This window comes from Ambystoma mexicanum, chromosome 11 (assembly GCF_040938575.1).
Source record: "Ambystoma mexicanum isolate Mex_15411 chromosome 11, UKY_AmexF1_1, whole genome shotgun sequence".
NCBI classification, from domain to species: domain Eukaryota; kingdom Metazoa; phylum Chordata; class Amphibia; order Caudata; family Ambystomatidae; genus Ambystoma; species Ambystoma mexicanum.
Genome location: NC_090934.1, coordinates 307,057,325 through 307,076,564, shown reverse-complemented (window position 1 = coordinate 307,076,564; position 19,240 = coordinate 307,057,325). Strand labels below are relative to the sequence as shown.

Below are 19,240 nucleotides of genomic sequence, written 5' to 3'. Positions count from 1 at the left end.
AAGTGCCATCTTCTGTCAAAGCAGAAGGGTTCTCCAAATGAGTCTCTTCCAAAGCCACACATTAGTGCAACACACCCTGAAAGAAAGGATCCTTTAAGTCCAAAACGCACATCAGATGCTTCGATATTGAAGATGGATACACTGGTTTAAGGGGTTTTAATGCCAAGCGTACTCTTGTGTCCTGTCCCCTTTCCGCCATACTGTATGGGGGGGTCCCTCGCTAGGGACGGACGATAGAACCTTTTTCACCAGAAAAAATGGTCTTCCCCTTTAAATTTAGAGGCGTGCGGCAGTGGGGCCCTCAAAACATGCGCTCCCCTGACTCTGCTCACCAGTGCCACTCCTCAGCCCTCTTTTCCAGGTCAATGGGAACGTACCGCTTTCACCAGTGCTCCTGGGTTTGGCTTCTGCCTTGTAATTCCATGCGCTCTTACCTGGATACTGTCTTTGTCTTTTTCTTCTAATCTTTAAACAGGTACTTGGTCCTCTGGCGCCATGCTCCTTGCCGGCGCATATCAACATCCTTGGGCTTCAGCAGGTGTGCTCTTCCCCACGTCCGACCCCCGACGCTTTGCGCGTCTGCTGCCTTGCCCCCTATTACAGCTGGGAAGGCTGTGCTGTGTGCTACACGCTTACACTGCAAGCTCTGAAGAACAGGTTAGCAAGGTGGAGGGAGCTCTTCGAGAAGTCTCCTCCAGAAGACTTGAAGAACTTTGTAAAGGCCCAATGCAGGGCGGCTATTTTCCATTGCACCCAGCAAGGGCGATTCCTTTCCTGGGAAATGTCCGAGCGGGAGGGACAGTTCAGGTCATCACACCAGCACAGGTACCAAGGCTCATTCAGCACTGGTCGCTAGATCCTTCCGGAGATGGCGCTGAGGGACCGCAAGGTTTTTATACCAGCTGTCCACCCGAGGGGCTACGCGCTACTACCGGACAAATGTCTGAGGGAACGCCTGTATGCAGCACTACCGGAGATTCGGCCGAGGGCACTACGCTTACCAGATCTTGTACTGAGGTGCAGGGTAGGCCTCAAGCCCCACCGGCAAGAGTCCAGGAGGAGGCCGGTGCTGAGCCAGGCACCATGATGCAGGCATTTTGCATGCAGCTCGATAAGATTGCTGCCGCGCCAGCCAAGATTGCTGCTCATCCAACTCTGACCCAATTTGGGGACCAGTTAGGAGATGGTGTCCAGGTGGGACTGGTCTTCACCAGGTACGTTGCCTAGAGCTTATCCATCTATGTCACAGGGCAGATACCCCCTGCAACCATCAATGCAGAGTGCGCACAAACCCCAGCTGACGCCCACTACTCCGTCAATACCACCACCTGCCACCCCCAAAGCCTGCGTGGACAGCTTTTTTGAGAAGTTCGTCATGTTGATTAGGTCCCCTCAGATGGGCTCCATTCTTTGGGATGTGATCAGGGACATGCTGCCTCCAGTCCCTCAGACAACACCCATAGTCATTCATCCTATGGCTCAGGTGCCTCAGGCCCCTGTGCATCCCCAGCTGCCCATGCTGGGTACTTTGATTCCGGCTCCGCTACATCCTACAGTTCCAGCGGTTCCACAGCAGCCTCCGGCTCCGGTCCCCACACCTCAGCCTACAGCTCCCAACACTCCTTCGCCTACAGCTCCCAACACTCCTTCGCCTACAGCTCCCAACACTCCTCCACCGGCGCCAGACCAATCAGGAACCCTGGTGGACACCGATGAGGACGACGACTCCGACACACCGTCAGTCAAGTCCTTCCATGATTGACTTGCAGGTTTGGCTGAATACTTGGGGCTTCTACAACCTGAGGCGAGGGCCCTGGCTGAAGTCCTCACTCTACATTCCACAGGGATTCTGATGCAGAAGGATGTTATAGCCTTGACCAAAAACCAAAAAGGGATGGCTGAAACCCCATCTGGTGCTGCCCACCAACAGGTGCCTCTATGCCAAGTATAGGCAGTTGGAGGGGGATACACGCTTGTTGTTGGCTCACCCGCTAACACACTGTGATTGCTGCGGCTTCCATATACTCGAAGCCACAGTCTTCATCGGCCACCTTATCCTCTGCTAGGCAAGGAGGATAAGATCTTGGAGGCTTATGGAAAGTTCTATTCCAACGCCTCACTGCACCTCTGTCAGTCTAATGCGGATGCCATGCTTGCAGCAGTTAACCAAAGGCTTTGGCGGTAAATAGTTGACTTCCTTGCGGAACATCCAGTGTACAGTCCGGCACGCTTTAAGGCGAGGCTGACCGAAGCAAAGATGGTGGCTCATGACATCATGGCGTTAGGTGGCACATATTGACATCTCAGGCCATCTGCGTAGCTACGGACAGGACGCTCCGGGCTACCAAGTTCAAACTGGACGTCCAGGAACGCATATTGGACCTTTAATTCGAAGGTAGCAACCTCTTTCATTCCTCCACCGTTGAGCTCGATAAGAACAGCAGTTCCCGAACTGAGAAATCTTTATCCATCATCACAAAGCCCTCGCCCAAGGCCTACAGTCAAACGCACCAGCGTTCCAATAAGGGTCGGGGCATTTGGCGGGTTCCGGAGCTGCCAAGAACGACGGTCAAGCCAGCCGGACCCATATCGGATTCAACACTGCTGCAAACGGCACAGACGGTGAATAAGGGCTTCTTTCAGTCCCCCTCAGCCTTCGAGGGACAAAAGGCATGACACTCCCCTCCGGGTCCACGTGTCTCCGGTGGGGGGCGGGCTTGCCCTCCACGCGCAGAATTGGCACGCAATGTTCGCGGACCCCTGGATCCTATCATTAGTGTTCTCAGGCTACTACCTACCAGTTCCTCCCTCTCCTCCTACAGATTGGGACAGCAACTCTGTTGGCAGAAATGTGATTGCTCGTAGAGACCCAGGTAGTGGAAGATGTCCCAGCCCCCCAGCGGGGTATAGGCTTCTACTGCAGGATTTTCGCCATACACAATAAGAACCAGGTTGTCTTGAAAGTTGTTGCACCTTTCCACCGTGAACCTCTCTCTCTCCCGCTTCAAAAGTTCAAAATCGTTATCCCAGCGCTTATTGCAGACACACTGCAAGGGAGACTGGATTTACTCCCTGATTCTGAAGGACTCTTACCTACACGTTCAAATTTGGCAGCCTCATCAGTCCTGCCTTACGTTCAGGATCATGGGCTTCCACTTCCAATACAAAGTTCTACCCTATGGCCTCAATTCAGCCGCAAGAGTCTTTACCACGCTTATGAACGCATTGGTAGCCCTTCTCAGGGCCCAAGGTCACCATGTCTATCCATACCTAGATGACTGATTCGGCAGGGCAAGATCCCCGGAGGCGGTTCATCATACCTTCTCCGCGCTGCACGACTTGGGATACTCCATCAATCTCAAATCTCAGCTGGAGCCGATGGAGAGTCTAACGTTCCTGGACCTCATCTGGGATAAGAGTTCAGAGTGAGTGCCTTGGATGACAAGATCACAGCCATCAAGAGGGCCACACGTGTAATTTTCTCAGCAGAGAGGTGACCTCAGCATGGTGGTACCAACACCTCTTGGGTATCATGGTGGCATGTCTTCTGGCAGTGTCTTATGCAAGACTCTATTACAGCTGCACTTCACAGCCTCATGGATTCAGGAGTGGGGTTCACAGGCAGAACTAGTCAGCATTCCTCTCTTCCTACAGCAGGACCTCGTATGGTGGAGCACGGACTGCAATCTGAGGGTAGGCAGGCCCTTCCGACAACCAGCACTGCAGGTTACCATCACCCCAGATTCATCCTTGGAGGGCTGGGGAGCTACCCTGGACGACCACAGCGTCCATGGTGTTTGGTCCCTTCAGGACCAGCAGGCCCATATCAAATGTCTACAGCTGAAGGCCATCTGGCTGGCCCTCAAGGCCTTCCTACCCCTCATCAGTGGCAAAATGATCCTCAGACAAACCACTCCACCAGCATGTATTACGTCAACAAGCAGGGTGGCACCTGGTCCCTTCTGTGCACGCTGGCGGTCACCATCTGGGAATGGGCCCTAATGAGCGACATTCACCTGACAGTGATCCACTTCCCGGGGAAATCGAACATGGAGACGAGCAGGCTGGGGGCAGACTATTACAAAAGGCAATTGAATGATCAGGTCCTTGGGATCACCCTCAGGTGGACCTCTTCACTACCTGGTATAACGGGAAGTGCCCTCAGTTCGCATCCTGGAAAGGACAGTGTCTAGGCTCGCTGGGCGATGCGTTACAGAAACAGTGGAACAGCAGGAACTCCTATGCCTTCCCTCCCACTCCACTGGTTTACAGGGTGATCTGCAAGGTAAGAGCCCCGGCACCTCAGCATCATTCTGAGAGTTGCGTGGTGGCCGGCGAGGCCATGGTTCTCGCAGCTACTCAGCCTGTGCCCTTGCAGCGTGGTCCCTGAACAGGTCACACTGATGCATCTGTGCCTCTTGCAGGCGAACCTGTATGTCATTCAGGGGGCTATGAGGAATGCTACTAGGAGCCAGTACAAAAGCCAAGTGGACTAGGTTTTGCCACTGGGGTGAGTCGAAGGAGGTTGATCCTCTCTTGCTATCCTTTTCAGCACACCTCGCACTCTCAGGGGTGCAAATAGACTCATGCCGAACTTATTTGGCTGCCATCAGAGCTTACTGGAACTCTGAGGAGGACGTTTTCTCATCCGCCTGTCTGATGGTTCAGAGTCATCAAGAGGCCACACCCCGTGTCGGACCTTAATATAGTGTTGGGTACCTTGGCGCATAAAACTTTTCAGCCAGTGGCGTCCACGGACTTCATGCTGGTCACCATTAAGACAGCATTTTGGTAGGTCTTACTTCTGCCTGTCGGGTCAGCGAAATCCAAGCTCTGGTGGCTTCTGAGCCAGGAGTTATTGAATTGGGTGCTCCCCTATTTTTGTTAACAAGGGGGTGGCGGGGGGGTCAAACTGTATATTGGGGAGAATTTATAGTTGGTGAACTAGTAAAACAGATTGACTACTCCTCTCTATGCGGTCTCATCTGCACACAAGATCTGGATCTACTTTCACATTACGTAGATCAACTTCCTAGAGCAATTTAGGCATTTCCATGTATCACACAGCTTTGGTAACATACTTATTTTCTTCATCATAAAACCAATCTAAAAAAATAACATAAATCTATTAATAATCATACACCACTTACATACAACCATAAGTTTATATTAATGGGGTAACTGAATTAAATTGTCTTCAAACATAACCATTGGTGAGTTATGTGCAAGAGATCGTAAAAAAAACATTGATTCCTGTTTACAGTCGACATGTTTCGGCCCTTACAACATGTACTAGACCCTCTCCTGGGTTGTCACATCAATTTAATAATTGGGCCATCTTCAGGACATATATAATTTATTCAAGAAGGCGAATTTCGTTCCTCAGCGGTAGAAACAGTAATCTAAAAAAATACATAAAACATTTTTAATGAAAAGAGATGCTATACTGAACTAGATTTGAAGGTGATGACTCGTAATATTTTAGAATCGACCACATCACTAACACTGCTGTCCAAATAATATGACTTGGGACTTCTGAGCATATATATTGGCTGGATTAGTAGCGTCCAGTAACCTAAAAATAAAGGTATGGGATTTTTTTATATTGTCCTTTTTTTTACTTTATTGTTAATATTACTTCTAGCACATGAAACTTTGATGACAGGGAGATGTATCTGTAACTTGCGTGTCAAGTAGTTTGGTTGCTCGCATATCATTTGAGCTTGTAATATCTCTATGCACCAGACGGTGTCATCAGTTGGGGCAGTGACCCCTGAGCATACTGGTTTTCAACAGTCAATGTCTGTTAAAGGAAGGATTAATTAAGATTCTGGTTTAAAAAATACTGCTATATAGCAATCGGTGGTTCAAAGAAAGGCGATATTTAAATTTTTGCCTTTTTATGGTTCATATCTAGATTTGCAAAGAATAGACAGAGCTTTTCCAGTCTGGAATTGTGAGCCTGCTTCTCATAATGGCGGGCTAGCGGTGTTGTGAAATTTATCTAAAATGACAACTAATGCTGTTTAAAATTCCTCTTTCATGGATGCTGAGCACCAAAGTCATACGAGTTTTCACACTGTTGGAATTGTTGTATTCCAAGAAGAAAGAAGAAAACACATTGCATTAGAACAGTTAATCAGTTTCATGCCGTGTTTACTCCCGACAGCCATTCTGTGATGTTAGAAAAGTTTGCGTACTGAACTTGAGCTATTTAACTCTCTTCCCGTCACATGACAGGGAAGAAAAAGAGCGTGACCTGCTATATGCTGATGTGTTGTATCAAGGAAAGCACAAAAACATTTTATATGTATGTCAGTATGGCGCTTTAAAAACATTTTGTCTATAATTCATTTGAGCTCGATCCTGAGCTAAAGGGGTATTTATAGAACAAGCATCTCGTAGCTGCTTACCGTATATACTGTTATATGTGATTAGTCCAGTATCATTGTGAGAGCTCTGGCTTTTTTGGAAGCAATTATCGGCTCTCAACTGAGTTTACTGCAAAAACCTAGTGTCCTATCTTTTTCAACCTGTATGTCCTGTATTTTTTTAGAGGATTATAATCAGTGTAATTAGCCACGTAGTCCATCTGCAGTCTATATGTAGGCAGTGTGTAAGATAACCAATTAGCCTGTATCCTTAACATGGTCCATCTATAATGTGTCGTTTTTATGTGGGCAGTGTGTATGGTACCCAATTTAACAGATGAAACCACTTAAGATAGGTGGTCCTAAAGAGACTATCATTAGATACATTCTGGAGTGCTATTAAGGTTGCAATCACTAATGTTGTGGGTGACTCTTAATGACTGATTTCATCGGTATTAGGATCCGAATGGAAGCCTAAATAAACACACTCCATTAGACGGTAATGTTGAGGCCACGTTTCACAGTATCTAGATTATAGATCCACCGCTGTTCACATTTGGTGAGGGTAAGATCTCTGTTCCCCCTTCTTGGGGACTGGTTGATCACTTGGATAACGCACCAGAGCATTTCTGTGCATTTATGTTTGGCTGAAAAATGGTGTGTGCTGGGTCTACAGAGAGAAAAATGGAAGTAAAGTCATATTCACTTTACTACTCTTGGGAACAGTTTATCCAAGAGAAGGTATAAATCCTAAAGTCAAGCTGGGGGAGGGGGTCTCTAAGGTTGAAGGGAATTAGCAAAGTAATGAGAATTCTCCCTAACACAGCACATGCCCGTGTTACTCACATCTCTGCTGATCTCTCTAGTTTTGCCAGTGTGTTTTAGATATATGCCCCCCTACCCCACCATGGAGTGGATAGAGAGGTCCCATTGGTTCTGGATTTAGAATAAGACTGCATCAGATATGTCGGAAACCAAGCCATCCAACTTAAAAGGGCCCTGCATACAGGTACCCTACTCAATTTCCATATACCCACCGGCTGCCTGGGACTTTGCAGTGAGGGGAGGTGAAGGGGCACAAAGGCAAAACATGCATTTTCCATGGTGGCCCACCTCGAGTCTGTGCTTAAGCTGACAGATGAGGCCGAGTGGTCCCTGCCTTTTCCATCTAGCTGGGAGAGGACCCGCTCCTATTCCAATATCTGAGGTGTCAGTTTGCACTATATATGGTCTGGGATGGTCAGGTTCCTTGAACAGGGGAGTGCCACAATGAACCCGTTAAGCCCTGAAGTGCTTTCTCTCGCTCCTCAGACCAAGAATCTTTTTTAGGTAAAGGTTAAGCAGTCAAACGGGTCGCTATGTGCCATTGTTTGCCATAGAATTCCTGTAATACTGAGTGGCACAAAGTCCCACCTAGGGTTTGATTGAAATGTGTACTTTGCTGTCTAGAGGCTGAATCTTACCCCACCAACCTTATGCCAATGGTGGTGTTCGGACTGATTATTCACATCCCAGGCTATCACTTTTGGAGAGGCATTTAAGAGGACGCACACAGAAATAAATGAATGCCCTTCTGTCTTTTCAAAATTATCCTCTATGCCGCAAACACAATTTAAGGCAAACCTATACTAGAACAAGCAAAGAATGTGTACATATTTTATAGAATGCTCCTTATTCTTTGTTCATTAACCATGTCTAGACACAGCCTCAAGGTTTAAGATTAATCATTCCTTGCGTGCAATATATTACCTAGTGGAACGTTTGCATAGCCTTGGCTTGTTGACGGAGACACACCTCCCCACCTTATCTCTTCCTTGACAAAAAAACCCCTTGCCATCGCTCACAGGCGACCTTGCATGCTTACTTCCCACATGTTTGTGATGTGCAATATGAAACTTCATTCCCAGCACAAACACTTTTCCCAGCGCGAGTGTATGCCTCCCTCTTTAACAATAAGCCAAAATGGCTGAGCTTCTGCGCGAACATTGAAGACAAAATGGCATCTTACAGTAGGTCACTGATCCTTGTCAAATTTGGCATTTGGTTGCCTTTATGGTCAAGTGGACCGGCAATGCAGTCTGTAGCTAAGTGTGACAAAAAACTACAATATCAAGATATGCCATGCAAAATTCATTAAGCCACCTCAGGACATGATTGACCAAACTCGGAAATTTAGCAGGTACAGTCTTTAACTTTAAGGACAATACTGTGAACTGGTAAAGACGCTCAGGTGTGGGGAATGCAGTCTTCTCCTTGGCACATAGATATATTTGCCAATTCACTAAAGTAAGATCAAAGGTGCTTAGGTACTTGGCAAAACAAAGCTTGTCCGCCAGTGCATCAGTTTGTGGACAAGTAAGGCCCTAGCAACAGACCTGGCAGTCACGGTCCATGGTGCGATGGCTTCAGGATACCTGGTTGCATAGTGTCTTGGCAGTAGCATTTAGAGCTTTGTACTCTGCAAGTATTTGTACTCTGTGCAAGTCAGCATCAGTATACACACAAGTCATTGTGGTGTGAGGTAAATAGTTTTATTTTGGTGCAACACCCTGCTCTAAACAGATCGCTCTAGTCCCTTTACCCAAAGACAGAAAAGAGTCCAAAAAGGTGTATGTCAGGATGTCGTATAAAAAGTAAAGCTGCTCTTTTTCTAGAAACCTCTCTAGCCTGAGCCTAATCCAATAATTACAAAGTAACAAAACTATAAATAAAATGGTTGAGGGCTTCCTGCCCGGTTGGGTGGCATCTGACCCACACTGAATTCTCAACTTACTGTGTAGCGTTTCTGAGGCTTTTAGCCGCATCGTAATATTCCCAAGGGCTTCTGCCAGTGACATGACATAAAAAAAATGTCTCTAGTACTTGGACCTGTGTTTCAGTTTCTTAGTCATTCGGTGACTAGGGGTTCCCAGTTTGGTGCAGGGTCTCCGGTTTTGTCCCCTTGTGGGGTCCTCTTTCTCGTGCTCAGCACTTCTCTGGCTCTCGGATACTTTCACGGTTTCTAATTCCTCTGCCCTTCGTGTGATGGTCATATTCTCACCCCCTCTGCAGCTTGGCTTTGCTGGCAGGTGAGTGGCATTTGTGCATGCTCTCTTCGTCTTCATGTCAGGGTTTTGACTTTTATCAGAATCTGAAAAGAGATGAATCACACCATTGGTTTTTGTTAAGGTAACAGCACTGTCGGAAAGCATGCCAGGTGAACCATTCTCAGTGATTTGGTGAAATCCCTAAATAACTACTGTAGACCTTGGCTTCCTGGGATAGTGGAGGATGACCAGTTTTCCTGCTAAGGGATGGCATTCCCTCTAAGGCGTGGCCACACCCATTGGTATACTGCCTGCCCCCTATTGGTGTGTATTGATTAACCAGCCCACCTCCCTAGTCCAATTAGGGGGTTGCTATAGTTTTGGCATCTTTTTGCTGCTGAAGGGACAATTTGACAACATCCTCAAAGAAGCCATCTGAAGGTCTGCTTTGTAACAGGTCATGAAGAGGCCAAATTCTCTGTCTGATCCCAAACAAGGGTTCCCATCGCCACGCTAGGGCTGAAAACATTCAGCTATGGAATTCTTTTGGAGCCTCTCTGGGGCGCCCCAGTCCACTAAATAGTTGACCCCACCTATTCGGTCTAAAACTGCAAGTTCCTGATCACTTATCCTGTAAGGCTTTAGGACTTGTGCCACTTCATGGCCAGGGGAAAAACAAACCAGTCAAGTCTTATGGTCCTATCAGTTCTTTACTACTGCTTGACCAGCCTGTAACTTGTCATTCACCTCAGCCATCATGAGAGCAATCCTCTTTTTCTGACCCAACATATAGTTCACCACATTTAAGGTAGGTGAAGTAAAGGGATTTTCCATGCTTCCTTAATGGGGGGGGGGGAGAGGCTAGAGTCCTCTGTGCGTGTACGAAAAGACGGCCAAGGGGCTAAACTCAACTCCTTTTTGTGCCGTAACTCTAGTCTAAAAGATATGGTAAAAGGTCCCACTTCGCCAGTGCTCTAAAAGTCCAGGCTTTTCAATGTCTCTACCAGTTAATTGGTTTGTCAAACTAGAAAAACCCACATTCCTTCCACATGGTGATAGTTGCTTGTTTTGTTCCTCCCCTCCCTTTCTGCAACCCTCTCCCTAACCTTTTTGTTTTTCTTCGGCTCTACCAGAAATGTCGTCAGGCCTTGTACGGTAGTTGCCTATCTGAAATGTCGTCATGCCGAGTACGATAGTTAATTTCACATCCTTACTGTTAATGGCCTGTAAGAATGTCGTATTTTCCCTTGTTCCCGCCCGAGCCTTGAAGCGCTTTGAAACGCATGGTGTATAGGCGCTGTATAAGTAAACTATCATTATCATATAGCTGGATGTAGTTTGTGCCTTTGACACAACATATTTAGAAATGTCAAATCTAGTAAAGCTTCCCTAGCAGCAGACTTAACAGTTAATGTTCTTAGTGGGCTGGCTTCAGGATAGCTGGTGGCATAACCCACCAGAATAAGCCTGCTGCCAGAGCATGTATGAGAGTCAAGGGGTCAATCATGTCAATCCCTACCCTCTTAAATGACATACCTACTACAGGTAGCAGTTCCAAAGGAGTTTGGCCATTTGCTCAATTTTTGCCTGACAAGTGGGGCAATACCTGCAGTAGTTTCCTATCTGGCCCCCCATCTTAGGCCTGTAGAAAAACCTGCTCAACCTCTCCATAGGCTTCTTTGTTCCAAGATGACCTACATGGTGGCCTTCATGTGCCAAGTGTAAGTTGCGCAGACAGGGAAACAACCACCTGTTTGGTCTCCAGCGGGGAACTATGGGCTCAAGGTACATCAGCCCATCTACCCAAAAATAATCCTCGGTTTCCTAAACATCTCATCCTCTGAGCGGGAACAGGCTGTTTCCTGAGGCCTTCAAATGATTGACGCACTGCTCATTTACTGAGTCCTTCCCTGGATGAAAGGGAACTTTGCAATTCAGACTAATCACTAGGGCTTCAGGCAACATATCTTCCTAGTCCCATTCAGTTGCTGGGCCTTGTACCTAGATCGTAGTTGCAGAAGCAGACTTTTTCTGTCTGGGACCTAGTACAGCCTCTTTCGAATGAATTGTCCCTCAACGTATACCACATCTGTCATGTAATGTCCACAGCTGTGTACATTACATGCCAAAGATTTGGAATACGTTGGAGGAACATCCAGTCGAATGAACGTTACCAGTTGGTAAATAACTTGTTCTTCTGCTGTATCATCCACAAGACTTAACTCTTCAGTATCATTTTCGAGCCAAACCCTACCATGAACCTGCATCTGAATACTCGCATGAATCCTAACCACTCTGTTTATTGCTACTGTGACAGGCATTACTGGGGGAATTTGAGGGTGGGCGGGGGGCATCAGCCAACTTGGTGGGCCTTAGATGAACTCTGGCAAGCTCTTCCGGATTTACCAATGAGAAATCTGCCACAGTTCGTTTGATATTCGGTAATAGAAAGAACAAAAACATTTTTTTAGAAAGACTGTTCTGTGTCCAAACAGAGCGGTCTCACTAAATCGAACTGTCATCTTCCCCCCCCCCCCCCCTGCCGAACATGATTGTGCACAGGGGCTGACGGGCACGGGAGTGTATGGTGAGTGAATGTGGGGGTCTGTGTGTGTCTGTGTGCTGCAAATGGGGTGGTGGGCAGGCAAAAGAGGGATTTGGGCGGGGTTAATCCCCCCCCTCCCCCCATTAGCAAAACTAGGGGGAGCGGGTGGGGCGGAGAAGGGGATCTCCTTGCCTGGGTGGGGGGAGGCCAGGGGGAATGTCATATTTTGGCATTTCTTAGGATTTAAATACAAATCAGCGCAATTTGTGTTTGTTCTGTGTAAGAAGATGCACAAATTTGCTCAAGCATGACCAGATTAATCATGCCGGCAATAGTGATTACTTTGTGGCCTTCAACCCACCCACATACATTTTTGAGGGAGTTACTCATACGTGAGCCAAGTGACATTCCCCTTGTTGTGGCCTATAAACATCTTTATGTATTGGCTAGGAGTCTTCCCAAACTTTAGGAGCAGTTATGGTTTAAGCTTAACATCTTTGAATCCGCTTTCAGGAACTCCATAATGGTACTGTACCCACTCTGTGGAAACCTGGCAAGGATCCAAGCAACATTTTCAGTATCTACAACCTTGTGCACCTCGCAAGCAAATTATAATTCAGTCAACCATCTGTTGCTATTATTTGTCATCATATATAGCCAACAAATCCTTAAACCTTTATGATGGGAGGACTCAGAATAATTCACATACCTTCTAGAGGAGCTAAACCCCCCAGTAAGCCTTATTACTAGCATTCCTTCTCCTTTAATCCATTTTAGCTATCTTTACTTCAATATCGTTGATATTTGTGTCTACCCAGTAAAGCTTCAGCATCTGCAGTATTGACAGTATTAACATTAGAAGTGTTCTGCGTTATCAGTTTCATTCATATCCACTTCATCACTTGTATCATCTGCAGGAGACACATGCACAGGCCTGGTACCACTAGGCCCTGCACCAACTTTTGTTTCTACGGATAAAGGTAAAGCAAATTTCCAAACACCCAGTGAACCATTAATCTCTGCAGAGGTAGGTAAACCCTTTTCTGGCGCATTTTTTGCACCATCTTCTTTTTGCATGGACAGGTTTTCATTAGTGCGTGTTTTCTGATTGATCAGTTATATCAATGTTAACAAGCTTAAGACTGTCAAAGCTTGGACATCTGTGTACCTATCACGATCAGATAACTCCATTGACCCTTCACAGTACCAATCACCTTATCCCACTGCTGAGCACCTACGAAAATGGTTTTTCAGAATTATGCCTATGGACAGCTTCAGAGGCCACCCTATTCTGGTGAACTGGAAAAGACATTAAGGTCTATCTAGCTAGCTAAACTTTAAATATAGTGCGACTGAGTAGTAAAGGTTGAACTTGAGTGTGTGGGGCGCAGGCTTCAGTTAAGCACAAACTGAGAACTCTTAGCAATTCAAGTTAATGTATAGAAAGTCATTTTATTAGGCCTTGAACAAACACTTATCAATTAAAATCACAGGTAAGTAAGCTACTAAACATATATTATCAACATGTGCACATTCACCTTGGGCTGCTCTGACTGCAGAGCACCAACACTTTACGTTTCAAACTGACCAGTTTGCTATAACACTAACATATTAAAGCAAATGAAGGCAAAGGGAAGTATAAAAACAAGTATTTGCAATGCCAACAGTTTTGGCTTTAGTGTAGGCATAGGATAGGCATTTGCTAGGCACTGCTCTAATAGTACTAACTGACCATTAGAGGTAGCAGCTGCAAAATAATGCAAGTAACTGTGTAAATAAAGTGCCTTGCAAATGCCCATCTAAGAACAATCACGAGCCAAACTTTTGGTCTTTTTGTTTGTTTGTTTATTTGGTATAGCGCAGAACCAAACCCAAAGGGTAGCTGGGCGCAGACAATACAAGGATACTTGTACAAGGATACTTGAGAACTTGGTTACAGGAAATAGTTATACAGTACAAATAAGAGACAAGGTGCAAGTGCGAAGAAACAGTTAAAGCTAGTTGACCAGAAAACAAGTTAATCTCGTTACAATCATCGGGGGTCTCTAGAGCAAGTGGCAGTGGGGAGGTCGAGCTAAGTGTCATTGGAACGTATCCAGGTGAGGACTTTCCGCCTGAAGCTAGGGTAGGGTTGGTCCATCCTGAGATCAAGAGGGAGTCTGTTCCAAGTTTGAGCAGCTATAACCGGAAAACTGGAGCCACCAGCTGTACTCTTTTTGCATCTGGGCACCACTAAGGTGTAGGCATTGGTCATTCTAGTGGGACAATTTGAGATTCTCTTGTTGACTGTTTGCCAGGTAGGGGGGAGCTATGTTGTTAAGACATTTAGAGGTGAGGGAGAGGGCTTTGAGGGCAATCCTGTCTGATTTTTAGCCAATGGATATTTTTTCTGGAGGTGGAGATATGAGCTCTATTAGGAATATTTAAAGCTGCTCTAATCGCGTTATTTTGGAGAGTTTGGAGTTTATCAAGGATATACTTGTTAGATCCTGCATATAGAGCATTACAGTAATCCAGCTTGGATATGATGAGTGCATTAGCCTAGTGTAATGCAGCTGGTCTCAGTTAGAAATGGTCTACATGCTCGGATCAATTTACAAGTTTATACAGTGGAAGATGCTAATGAGTTTGTTTCTTGAAGGTGAGCGCTGAGTCGAGATAGACCCCGAGGGTTTTGACTGCAGGCATCACTTTGATGACATTGTCGATGTTGAATGAGGCATAGTTCGGGTCAAGTTTTTTGATGGCCAACTCTGAGCCGAGGATCAGTAACTCAGTTTTGTCGTCATTCAGGCAGAGGCCATTAGATGCCATCCATACCTGAATGAGGAGATATATCTTATTTACTAAGGCCGTGTCTTCCAAGAAGTTGCCCGAAAGGGGTATAAGGATCTGAGTGTCATCTGTGTAATTAGTGTAGATGACACCCAGTCCGTCCAACTTGTCAAACAAAGGTTTAGTAAAGATGTTATACATCGTTGGAGATACACATGATCCTTGAGGGACACTGCATTAAACTTGTGTGGGATCAGCGGCTGCTACGGGGGAGAAGACTCATTGTCCGATTTGCAAGGAAGGATTGTACCCAGGTTATGGCATCACTTGAAAAATGAGCAGCGGAACTGAGGTGATTGCATAAGACTGCGTGATCTACCAAGGCGAAGGCCACAGATAGGTCAAGGAGGTGTAGCATAGCTGATCTGCCATTGTCCTTCAACTCGTCAATTTGGGTCTTAAGGTCAATCAGGGCTGTTTCAGTACCATGAAGGGAATGGAAGCCAGATTGACGTGAGCCTAGTAAATTGTTGGTTTCTAAGTAGTCCTGAATTTGCAGGTAAGCTACTCTGTCAATGATTTTAAGCAGAAATGGGACGGTGGTGATGGGTCTGTAATTTGTCGGCATTGCGGGGTCAAGTGTTTGTTTTTTTAGCAAGGGGAGCACCCAAGATTGTTTTAGGTTATTAGGCGCTAGGTTAGACTTAAAGGATGCATTGATGAGTTTAGAGATGAAGGGGGCTAGGTCTCTAGCTGCATCTTTTATAATGTGGCAGGGCAATTATCTCCTTTGCAGTTCGATGGCTTTAAAGATAGTATGATTTTTTCTGTCTCTAATATAGTTATTTGTCTGAAGCTAAATGTGTGAGGTATGTTAGGCTGGTTTAGAGGAAACTGTGACTGAGGTGTGGGCTCCGTTGGCAGGAGCAGGGAGGCTTTTTTATTGGCATTTTTGGTTTGGAGCAAGCTAATTTTGCCCGCCAGGGCATTTTGTATATTGGTGCACCAGAGTTTATTTTTAGGAATGTTATCAGTCAGTCAACAGACCTCCAGTGAAGGAAGGCTTATCTTTGAGATCTCAAACGTTGATCGAACAGCATCGTATTCTAACCCTCTAGGTCAGCTGCCATTCTACACCCTCAAAGCGCTCCCCGCCATATATTTGAAGTGTCATACGTCGGCGTATTTGTTCCCAGCTTCCCAAGTCAAAGGCCCCCCCCTTTTTGTATTCTTGCAGTAGTCCGTTGTTTATATTCATACCTGTCTGGCGTCACGTGATGGAGCACTTGCGGTTCAGCTTTGCATTCGTGTTGACTTATGTTCCAACCCTCCTGAGGGGCGTCTGTCCTCTCCCCATGACATGCTTTTTGCTTTACCAAAAGTCCCATTGTCTTAGCTAGATAAAACTGGTATGTCCCAAACACGGCGGCTGGATAGCCTTCACCTAGTAACCTAAAGCACCCCAGAATGGCTGAGCTCGGCACATCCCTATTTCTCAGTCATTTTCAAGTTTTGTCACCCAGCAATAGTTTGTGGGGTATCCCTCAGTCAGTCTGCTATAAATAATAATAAACTTTGGTCAGTAACGTATAGGCGTAGCTAAGGCATTCAAAGGAGAAAGTGCAGTCTAGAACTTGCAAACCCTCACATGTGTACATTTGCATGCCCTCCCCACACCCAGCTTGACCACCATCGGGAAATTTAATTTTTTATCAAACCCTTAAGAGGCTGTCGAGTCCTCCCACCCATATGCTTTCGGCAGAACCAACACCATTTAACAAGAACACTAAGCATTCCCATAATTTTCCTGTTTCTTTTACACAGGGAATTTCCAAAAGCCCAGAAAGACACACATTCAGATATTCTACATTTTCTTTTGCTGTTTTTCTCAAACTTTCATGTTTGCAAATAATGACCTACATTACTATGCACTCATCACGCTTGAGTGTCTGTAAAGGCCTACATCTCTGTGGTCCAAAATAGAGTAGGAAAAAGCAAAAATAGTGTTGGTCGCATTGAAGGAAATTGCAGAATCCACACAAATTGAATTCCTCCCAAACAGTCTGATGCCATTACCAGTTTGGTTCTACACTTGAATTCGGTGCAGTTCTTTCATGGGCTAGTTCATTTAAGTCTATTGCCATAGTAGTCAATGTGCTCGAAAAGGACAGGTTATGCTTGTGGTGTTAGGCCATTGGGGCAATATTTTCCTCTGGGGCAATATGAATGTCATTGATTTGCACTGCCTTGAAAGCCATTACTTTCTAGTTTTGCAGGGATGATCAATCTAACCTCTTTGGAATTGATGGTCACTAATGAAAACTACTGTTTGATCTAGCTATGAGTCACCTGAGCTCTCCAGTTTCCCGATTGCATGTTTGAGAGCCATCGATGCCTGATTTTATTTCTTAAAATTATGGACTTGAGTTTTAATTCCTCCATCTTAAGGTAAGAACTACATGTCCCAGAATTTCAAGAAAAAAAAATTAGACTGTGCATTTCACTTGAGGACTTTGGAAACTTGAATTCTGCTGCAGCTAATATAATATCCACTGAAGGGATATAGCCTTTGGCTGGAAAAGGTTTACTAAAGTGAAGACCTACTTCCATGCACACATACTGCTGGATATATTGAGTCCTGGTGCTCTAAATGCAATCTAGTTGCTAAGCGGAAAGAGTGCTAGTTGACTTATACAAATCCCATGCTGTAAACCCAAATGAGACTGACCTGGTTCACATAGTTACTGCTTCTCCCTTTAGTGTTCTCAGTAATAACCTACAGTCGCGGAGAAACTTCAACTGAGCCTCCACTGACGGAGTAATCTTTGATATATTTTATTTGTATCGCTCTCGTACACAAGTGTTTCAGAGCGCGGCAAGGGAATGGGACAGGGGAGAACAAAACGATCTTACTTGGCCCAGTGACATTGAGATCGTGCAAGTGCATGGGAAACGGAAAGGGGAAAAGTGTATGGAAGGGGGAAGAGTGGAAATGCAGAGCAAAGGATAAATAATAATAAATACAAATAAAATACATAATGGAGCAATAAACCGTGGTAGTGCAGCCAGCAAGTGGCAAGTGCTGCCTTTACGGCAAGAGAACTGGATAAGTCTAATAAGTGCATTAAAAGATGGGTGACTGTATGGGTACAGATACAGTCCCCAGTGCAAGGGGTGGCCGGGAGGCAATGCAGAAGGGTGGCAGGTAAGCTGGTAACTGGGCTAAGGGGATGGAGGGTGGCCAGATGCACAGTGCCAAGAGAGCAGATCAGCAAGGGAGAGGGGGGGGGCAAAGGCAGATGCAAAGAGGAAGGTCTTGAGGTGCTTCCGGAACCGGAGATGGTTTTCCTCCTTTGCTTGTCAATCTTAGGTTTTCTGCAAACATTCTACCTTGCATGCATATCCTTCTCTCTAGTGTACGAGGGTGGGAGACATGGTAAATATCTGTCTTTTCTATGAAGTATTTATGCTTTTCAAATTAATATCCCTAGAGCCTGTTACTTTTAGTTTTTTTTAAATAACCTTATGTACAACCTGCTTTTGTGGGGTGGCTACGTCCCAAATATTGGTGCAGTTGACTGACAGAGGAATTGGGTAGTGGTTATTTTTTAATGAGTTGGATATTGTGAATGTTAAAGCAATTTTTTTTCTCAACAGCTGTTCCAAAGACCAAATGCCCTCGCTGTACAACAGCTTACGGCAGCCCAGCAGCAACAGTATGCATTAGCAGCAGCCCACCAGCCTCATATAGGTGAGTACTTGCATTCCATCCCTTCCTTTCAGTGAGTGGACTCATGGTAGCATGCTATGAGCCAGATTGTTTAATGAATCTATTAACCTTAACTTACCACACTTACATATACTACTTTAGAATACAGCTTGACTCTGAACTCCAGGTTCTCTTTTTGGTAAGCAGCACAGACCAATGCTTTACGCTTTTCTTGGCCAGTGCTTTTGGGATGTCCTTACCTGATTCATAAAGCAACACACCTGGCTTTCTTATTCGAAGCTGCGCTTCCACAGTTCATTGCTGTACTTGCTCAACCATCAGCTGGCTGATCTCCGGAAGGAACTCCCACCCAGTAGACCTGACCAGAGCCCTGGATTACAGCCAAGCAGTACCATTAATAGATACACAATCCCACCCCCATAGAAATAAAAAAAACTTCAGAATATTGATGCAGCCAACTGCATCAATGTTAGCATTCTGCATATTGTTCTCCTGATGTAATTTCAGATATTGCAAAAAAGTTAAGACTCAGACGGCATATTTGTTCCATCAGCATTCCGATAAACTGCATGCCCAACCTCTGTTCTCCCCTTTGCATATTCAAAATGTGATAATGGGGGGATTAGTGGCTCAACACATTTTGACCAGTTTAGTCCCAGTTAGGACACCAGAATAAATCAATTTCACTATTTTACAAGTAATGCCATGCTTGGCTGATTTAGTTGTCCTCGTAGTTAACATTTCTTGCCAGTAGTCCATGCCACCAGACTCACTGGACACCGTCCAACTCTCT

At 45.6% G+C, this 19,240-nt stretch overlaps 1 protein-coding gene across 16 annotated transcripts in view; it reads left to right on the top strand.

The window, feature by feature from the left end:
• PUM1 (pumilio RNA binding family member 1) overlaps positions 1-19,240 on the top strand; it is a 1,312,543-nt gene that overhangs the window by 476,920 nt on the left and 816,383 nt on the right. For all 16 annotated transcript variants that reach the window (XM_069623037.1, XM_069623034.1, XM_069623036.1 and 13 more), the window contains one exon: positions 18,375-18,468. In XM_069623037.1, the coding sequence (XP_069479138.1) occupies positions 18,375-18,468 (94 nt within the window). The remainder of the gene's footprint in view (positions 1-18,374; positions 18,469-19,240) is intronic.